This window comes from Aythya ferina, assembly GCF_964211825.1.
Source record: "Aythya ferina genome assembly, chromosome: 2".
In the NCBI taxonomy this organism is placed as follows: Eukaryota; Metazoa; Chordata; class Aves; order Anseriformes; family Anatidae; genus Aythya; species Aythya ferina.
In genome coordinates, this window is record NC_140297.1 from 41,315,719 (window position 1) to 41,323,617 (window position 7,899).

Below are 7,899 nucleotides of genomic sequence, written 5' to 3' on the forward strand. Positions count from 1 at the left end.
GGCCTTAAAGGCGCCGCGCGGCCCGGGGGGGTGGGGGGGCACCGCAGTGTGTGCCCGTGTGGAAACCGAGCAGACTCCTGATTCTTCGGCAATATGACAGAAATATTTATTTTTTTCTTCATTAAGTTGCACGTTCTCCTTCCATTCTTTTTGTCTTATTTATTTATTTATTTATTTTTATTTTTTTTCCTGCAGCAGGTCCCTCAGGTCTGTGTTGACGTGGCTTTGGCACGCACATTGTGCTCTGCCACGGCAGTTCCTCCGCTTTCATGTATTTGATGTATGGCACCACGTTTTTTTTCATACATAAAAACTTACTTTTTCCTATGTGTTGTGTCAGGCACAGCTTGGTCTCAGCCCAGATCACACCCTGCTATTCCAGCATCCAGAAGGAGCAACTAAACTTTATTTTTGCATGCATTGGTGCTGTTGGCCTATTTGTATGTGTTTTCAAGAGACTCCTATAAAGCCAGTTACCAGCTTGCCTTGGTTTACCTCTTACTGCCCTTTTTGACACCATTTCAGCATCTGTGTGGAGAAACAAACTTTCTTCCAGCTGGGGCTGGGGGGCTTGGTGAAGGGCAGGGATCTGAGAGGCGCACACAGCAGGGGGGGACTCAGAGAGCGCCTGGGGAACGAAGTGCAGGTCAGAAACCTGCACTAAGCTGGAGTGTATGAAGTGCAGAAGCATTCAGGTTGGAAAAGCCCTCCAAAATCTTCTGGTCCAACCACCCCATTACCACCAATGTCACCACTAACCCATGTCCCCAAGCACCACGTCCAACCTCTCCTTGAGCACCCCCAGGGATGGTGACTCCACCACCTCCCTGGGCAACCCGTCCCAGTGCCTGGCTGCTCTCTCTGAGCAGAAATGTCTCCTCATGTCCAACCTGAACCTCCCCTGGTGCAACTCGAGGCCATTCCCTCTAGTCCTGTCACTGGTTATTTGAGAGAAAGGGCTGACCCCCAGCTCCCCACCCCTTCCTTTCAGGTAGCTGCAGAGAGCAATGAGGCCTCCCCTGAGCCTCCCCTTCCCCAGTCCAAACACCCCCAGCTCCCTCAGCCGCCTCTCACAGCACTTGAGCTCCACACCCCCACCACCGCCTCCTCCCCCTCTCTCCTCCCCCAAGTGGTACGGCCCGGGGCCGGCGGGGCGGGAGGACGAGGCGGAGCCAACCACTTCGGGGCGGCGGCGGGGGGGGCGGAGCGTGTCCGGCGGAGGTAGGGGCGGCGGGCCGGGAGAGGGGGGGGGCGCAGGAGCGGCCGCCCCTAGCGGCGCTGCCAGGGGCGGTCTGAGGGGGCCCGGGGATGGCCGTGGGCGCATGAGGGGCCCCCAGGAGCCCCCGTGGTGTCCATAGCCCTTGGGCTCTGTCCATGGCCGCAGATAATTTGGCCTGGCTGGGGTCAAATCAGTCGTTCTCGTTAGGTTATGCTGCCTGAGTGCCTCCTGATAGCAGCTGTGTGACCCTGCCAGTTGTCTCCGCTCTCTTTATTCAGCCCAGGCTAACTGGCTGAATGTAGTTAAAAACGACGCATTCGGACCATGGTTTAAAGAAGCCTCCTTTAAAACCCCCGTGTACATTTCTAACCACTATTTTTAGGTTTTTACTTAATAGTAATGCTCCTTATATTTCACCATATATCTGGGGATGCTGTATTGCCCCTTTGATGAGGCAAAAAGCACGTGGCTGTTGCCAAAAAACAGCCAAAAACACTTCTGACTGTTGAGCCTGTGGCTGCTGAAACAGTGTTTTGGCTGAAGACAAACTCTAGTAATTATTTTTACAAGGGTACAATCACCCTTGGTGGAGGCAGAGACAAGAAGAGCTCTGAAACAGGGAAACTTCCCCCCCTGTGTGTGTTTTAACTTCTTGCTTTTTTAAGCACACAGACTCTCCCAGCTGCAGAAGACTGGAAGAAAAAAAAAAAAGTTAATTTCTCCCTCATCAAATGGGATGAAAAATGCCTGCCGAGTTAAAATTTGCATCGGCAGCAAATTCAGACCTATTGAAGCCTGTAATCGTAGATGTGCACAGAGCTGTGCTGTGGCCCCCCTCCTGCTCCCATGTGCCAGATGTGTGTAATCAGACCAGTTCCTCATCTAGCTGGGGCCAGACAAGGCACGAGAGACAGGGTCTGTGGCACAGCACTACAGCTTTACTGCTCGGTGTGCTCCTCTCGCCAGAGATGGCCTGCCTGAAGTATTTCTGCTGTCACTTGACATATTTCATGATATGTGAAGTCTCGTGGTGTTATGTTCAAGGGAGCTGGGAAACCTGCAGGCTGTGTGCTTCGTGGCTGCTGGCCAACAATCAAACAGTTCAAAGCCAGATCTCAGAGTAACATGTAAGTGCTAGACATGTTATTGGAAAAACTGTTCTGTCAGGAGAGTGTTTAGTACATCACTTATTTTTATAGTGTTTTTTTTTTCTCTTTGATCATAAACATCACAATATAGAAATGTTAGTCTGCACATAAGTGAAAAAAGATTGCAATCCAAAATGCTTCTTTTGGTTCAATTTGCAGCTCTTTCAAGATGCTGTTGTGTAAATCCTGTTCAAACACACTTGAGGTACTGTCCCTACCCATCAGAACTGACCAAGTAAATACCCCAAGGCTGATGAAGCATAGGTGGAGATAGGAAGGTGAGGACACTTCTCCAAGATACTTAGTTGCACTAGTGGCAGCACCAAGAAAAGACTCTTGACTCCTGTTACCTAGTTTTCTAGAGCATCCTGCCTGGTTAAGATGATGGCATCCTTAACATGATAGGGCTAGAAATACACTTGCAGTTCTCCATCAGAAGAATGAAGATCTTCATGCTCATTGTTGGTATCTCCAGTCAGCTGGGGGTGAATGCCCTAGGGGGAGTTACCAGCGAGTGCTTTACAGCCCACAGATGTAACACATGCTATTCCTGATGACAGACACAGAAACTGCATGCCTTTCTGCAGTGCTGAAAATAGTATTTCATGTAAAGAGCAGGTTGTTAACTTGGCAAACGTGGAATGTTTCTCACATTGGCTGCTTTGTTGTTGTTTTTGTGTCTTTTTGCCCCCCCAGTTATAGGAATGTGCATGAATTGATTGATTTCCACCATGTTCTCACAGTGTTCCCAGGATCTCTTAAAGATTTCAAATCTGCATCTCCGTGGTCTGAATTTGAATCTGCATTTAAGAAATCACAGGAGAGCTTTCAGCAAGTCACTGCCTGCTTGTCGAAGGAAAGTAGTTGTTACAGGTATCGGCTTAGTTTCTCCCCTTGGTGTGGGGACTGAGCTTGTGTGGAAGCGCCTTCTCCAAGGAGACACTGGGATCACGTCGCTAGATGGGGAAGAATATGCAGGCATTCCGTGTAAAGTGGCTGCCTGTGTGCCACGGGGAGACGAGGAGGGTCAGTTCAAAGAAGAGAGCTTTGTGTCGAAGTCGGAGATCAAATCCATGAGTTCTGCTACTGTCATGGCCATTGGTGCAGCTGAGCTAGCAATAAGGGACTCCGGCTGGTCTCCGCAGTCTGAACAGGACCGCTTAACAGCTGGTGTGGCGATTGGAATGGGAATGGTTCCTCTGGAAGAGATTTCTGATACAGCCGCTTTATTTAAAACAAAGGGTTATAACAAGGTCAGCCCGTTCTTTGTCCCAAAGATCTTAGTCAATATGGCAGCAGGTCAGATCAGCATTAAATACCAGCTGAAGGGGCCGAATCACGCTGTGTCAACTGCCTGCACCACTGGCGCTCACGCTGTTGGAGACTCCTTTCGGTTTATTGCCTCTGGGGACGCTGATGTCATGTTGGCTGGAGGGACTGAGGCTTGCATTAGTCCTTTGTCCTTGGCTGGATTTGCAAGAGCTCGGGCCCTCAGCACTAGTTTTAACTCAAGCCCTAAAATGGCATGTCGGCCGTTTGATGCACAGAGAGAAGGGTTTATAATGGGAGAGGGTGCTGCTGTGCTGCTCTTGGAAGAGTACGAACATGCTGTGCAAAGAGGTGCTAGGATCTATGCAGAAGTTCTGGGTTATGGACTGTCGGGCGATGCTTGCCACATAACAGCACCTAATCCAGAGGGAGATGGTGCATTCAGGTAAGAACCCTATGCTGATTACTGTGGCTACTTCATGTGTTAATTATAATGGGCACGTACATTTCTGTTACTTTATACTTTTCCTAGAGAAATACTATTCAGTCTTGAATTAATATTCCAAAAACCAACAAAATAATCTGAAACTAATCTGAAGAACAAAAGAGCTCCAGATAAGGAGCCCCAGTTTTCCTTGCCCCAGTTTTCCTTTGATTTTAGTAATGGCTGGAAGGGCAGTTCTTGCTAGAATCAGCCTTTTTGGATAGCGTTATGAAAACCTTCTCTGTGTGAAAATATTTTATGTTTGCTCCTATAGCTGTTCACAGAAATTAGTCTCTTGTTTAAGGTTGTGGTGGTATGACAGCCTTTTGAGGTACTCCCTCACCCTTTGTCACAGAGAGACCCTACTGCAAAAGCAGGTCCTGACATTTGTTACATTACGGAAGGGGAATGGCATTCCTCAAGAAATGCCAAGTGATAAGAGCACTTGGAGAATCTAGTTTATTAGAATAATTACCGTAAATGTCATTAGCATTAATTGTGACTATTGTTGTTCAGAAGAGACTCTGGCTTTTTGTAAAGAATATATTTAGGCCATACGTCTCTGCTACAATCACGTTTAAATACCTCTCTGTGATGTAGCTAACTGCTGTTGGAGGAGTATAGCAGAAATACACTTTAGTACACTTTGGTAAGATGGTAAAGCTTCATCGTTGTTAATTTCATTACCAAAAAAAGTTCACAAGTAGATGGTATTCATCCAATCTTTATCCCTGAACTAATTACCAGTTAAGTTTGACGTGTATGTACTGTTTGTACAGTTTGTGAGCTTTGTATAGGCCAAATGCTATTGCAGATACAGGAATCTCTGCTAGTTGGCATTACCATGAACGAATGTGAATATTTAATAACAAAATTCAATACATCACTGTGCAAGTAGTTCAGATTTCTACACGTTCCCCTAAAGGTATGTTTTCTTCTTCATTGAATTAATAGATTTTCCAAGAAGCGTAACATACCAAATCTCCCTCAGAGCTATTTGATTCATAGTTGGTTGGTCTACAGGCTTAGGTGGGAGTATTCAGGAGTGTCTAACTGAGATTTTCAGACTTTTGTTTACCCTTGAGACGATACAGCAATATCTTGTAACAGACTTTTTGTATATTTTATGATTGCAATAGCATATAAATTAAATTCACAATGGGAAATAGTTGAAAGTTAATCTTGCTGTCTCCAGAATGTAGAGCCTTTCCACACTTGAGAAGAGATAATACATTTTAATGCAATTTTCATACCAATATTTGGTTACTGCAGTGGTGTGCGAATTAAATATGAAATGTATATGCTTCTCTTACTTTTTTGTAGGATTTTTATTTACTACGTCAAAAAAAAAAATCAGGGAGATGTATTTTTCTGTCATCTTCTAAGAACTACTTCAGTTAGGGACTAACACACATGTTGGAGTGAACCTGCAGGAAAGGAGACTCAGAAGTGTGTATATAAAGTATGTTCTACACCATAATCTGTTACCTCCTTAAGTAATTATGTTCCTTGCAGCTTATTTATTAAACTAAATTAACATATTTGGTTCCCTTACTGTTGATCAGTAATCTTTTTTGTGTGATTGTTGGCTTACTCTGTACTGACGGTGAGAATCACTGGACTACAGCCTAAACTAAGCTGTGTGCTTCTGAGAATAGAAGGCTGTAATGGAGACTTTTCAATTTGTCCAGCTGGCTGTGCTATCCTTTTTTCTTGAGCTTCATTTTTTTTTACTTAGTTTTTATATATTTCAAAGGAGACAGTGATCTTTCGTCCAGAGATGCTTAGTTAAAATGTGTGTGCAAGGAAGGGTGTGTGACTCATCTCCTTTTTGTAGGACAGCTGAGAAAAAACACAGTGTGGAGTGTATATGGAGCTGTATCTCTCTGTGGTTTTCATAAAAAAGCATTATTTATAGAGGCAGTCATAGTCCATAGGTCATTAGATGTCAGAATGAGAGATATGGTGTCAGAGTGGAACAGCGTGACTCTCAGTAAATATTTTAATGTGCAGGAATTTGGCTATCTCCTTGCTGCTGAAGGGAAGGGAAGAAGGTATCTTCCAACCTCTAAAAACATGCAAAAGAAACTCACAACAACTTCAGAATTTGTCCTTCATCTCCAATATTTCATTTGGAATAGAACAATTTTTCTTATTTTGTAATACTGTAAATATAAAGGTAAATAAAATGTAAAGACGGGGGAATCTTCCTTTCCCTTACAAAGCCACGGGGATTTCCTGCAGCATTGTACTGAATGTTACATTAATGTCAGCTACACCAGAGAAACTTCAATGAAGCAGAACTTAGATTTTTGTAATCTTTTCAGGTACTTATTTCTCTCACAAATGTTTTCAAATTTTGCATTGAAAAGAGTCTTTGATATATTAATGTCATCTGTAGAGATAGCTTGTTATATCTTCTTTCTTTCAACTTTTATTTTTCTTAGTGGTGGAATTTAATCAGCACATTCTTAGCAGCAAGTCTGATTCTGTAGTGGGCCTTACCACTGCTGTCTTTCTAGGTTGGCTAAATGTAGAGGTTAGTTTAGGTAAAAGAACCCATCTCTTGATATTTCTAGTAAAGTAGATTGTGCAGGTTTTCACATTTGATAAATGTTTTCAAACACTGTAGTTTTGCTTTTGGTTTATACATGTGACAAAAATATAATGGGAAATTCAGCATTTTTATGCCTTTTTTTTTTTCCTTAGGTGTATGTCTGCAGCAATAAAAGATTCTGGAATCAAGCCTGAAGATGTAACATATGTTAATGCACATGCAACTTCTACACCTCTGGGAGATGCTGCTGAGAATCAAGCAATCAAGAGACTTTTTAAAGATCACGCACGTAACATTGCAGTTTCTTCAACAAAAGGAGCAACGGGACATCTTTTGGGGGCTGCAGGAGCTATTGAAGCAGCTTTTACTGCACTGTCCTGTTACCATGGAATTTTGCCACCTACTTTAAACTTAAAACAAACAGAGCCAGAATTTGATCTCAATTATGTTCCACTAACAGCCCAGGAGTGGAAAACTGCAAAGCGGCGTATTGCACTCACAAATTCATTTGGCTTTGGCGGTACCAATGCAACTTTGTGCTTTGGAAGTGTTTGACTTGTGCTGTGCATGTTATGAAAAATGGCATTCAGTCATTTTCTATGCTGCCATCCTTGGTGTATTTGGTAATCTTAGCGTGGAGACTTGATATGTAAGAACTTTACTCACCCCAACACTTATATCAGTAATTCTTTTAGGAAGAGGGAATTTCTTTTACTCGTTTTAATAAAAATAAATATAAGAACTATTCTATATGTGGTAAAGAAGATTTTATTCTTCACTAAAAGGGGAGACTTCTAACAACTAATCTAAATAGCACTAATTTGTGAGAAGAGGATCAAGGTGATGACAAATACTGTATTTCAGTGACATGCATTTATGACTACTGTATCTCCTGTCTTTGTCATTTTTTGGGCCAAATGATGGACTTCTTTTGAACTCTGACTTGCTTATAAAATTAAATGCGGATATGAAATTTCAAATGTGGATTTTCTTTACTTAATTTTCCTCCTTTTGTTTATCTAAATTTGTTTCCTATGATGTTCATTTCAGCAGTCAAGATGGAGTACCATCTGGCTGTGCATATGGATATTAGTTTTATGTAGTGAAAAGAGAAAGTGGACGTTCATGCTTTTGGTAGGCTCTTACCTCATCTCATCTCCTAAACTATCAGCTGCTGTAGTGAGGCAGGTAGTGCTCTTTTTTGGCATTCTGTCTGCAACAC

At 43.2% G+C, this 7,899-nt stretch overlaps 1 protein-coding gene across 3 annotated transcripts; it reads left to right on the forward strand.

The window, feature by feature from the left end:
* Nucleotides 1–1,188: 1,188 nt before the first annotated feature.
* OXSM (3-oxoacyl-ACP synthase, mitochondrial) lies at nucleotides 1,189–7,657 on the forward strand. Of its 3 annotated transcripts, none has more exons than XM_084512116.1 (3): nucleotides 1,189–1,221; nucleotides 3,064–4,081; nucleotides 6,830–7,657. In XM_084512116.1, the coding sequence occupies exons 2-3, from the start codon at nucleotides 3,099–3,101 to the stop codon at nucleotides 7,230–7,232; spliced, it is 1,386 nt and encodes a 461-aa protein (XP_084368242.1). In that variant the 5' UTR covers nucleotides 1,189–1,221; nucleotides 3,064–3,098; the 3' UTR covers nucleotides 7,233–7,657. The 3 variants fall into 3 exon arrangements, with proteins under 3 accessions (XP_084368242.1, XP_084368243.1, XP_084368241.1); XM_084512117.1 differs by lacking the exon at nucleotides 1,189–1,221 and adding an exon at nucleotides 1,343–2,346; XM_084512115.1 differs by lacking the exon at nucleotides 1,189–1,221 and adding an exon at nucleotides 2,455–2,645.
* Nucleotides 7,658–7,899: the final 242 nt, after the last annotated feature.

Excerpts from the sequence above, each read along its gene's own strand:
- OXSM (XM_084512116.1), top strand. The coding sequence starts at position 3,099 with ATGTTCTCACAGTGTTCCCAGGATCTCTTAAAGATTTCAAATCTGCAT. Across the intron at positions 4,082-6,829 it reads GAGGGAGATGGTGCATTCAG|GTGTATGTCTGCAGCAATAA; the intron begins GTAAGAACCCTA and ends TTTTTTCCTTAG.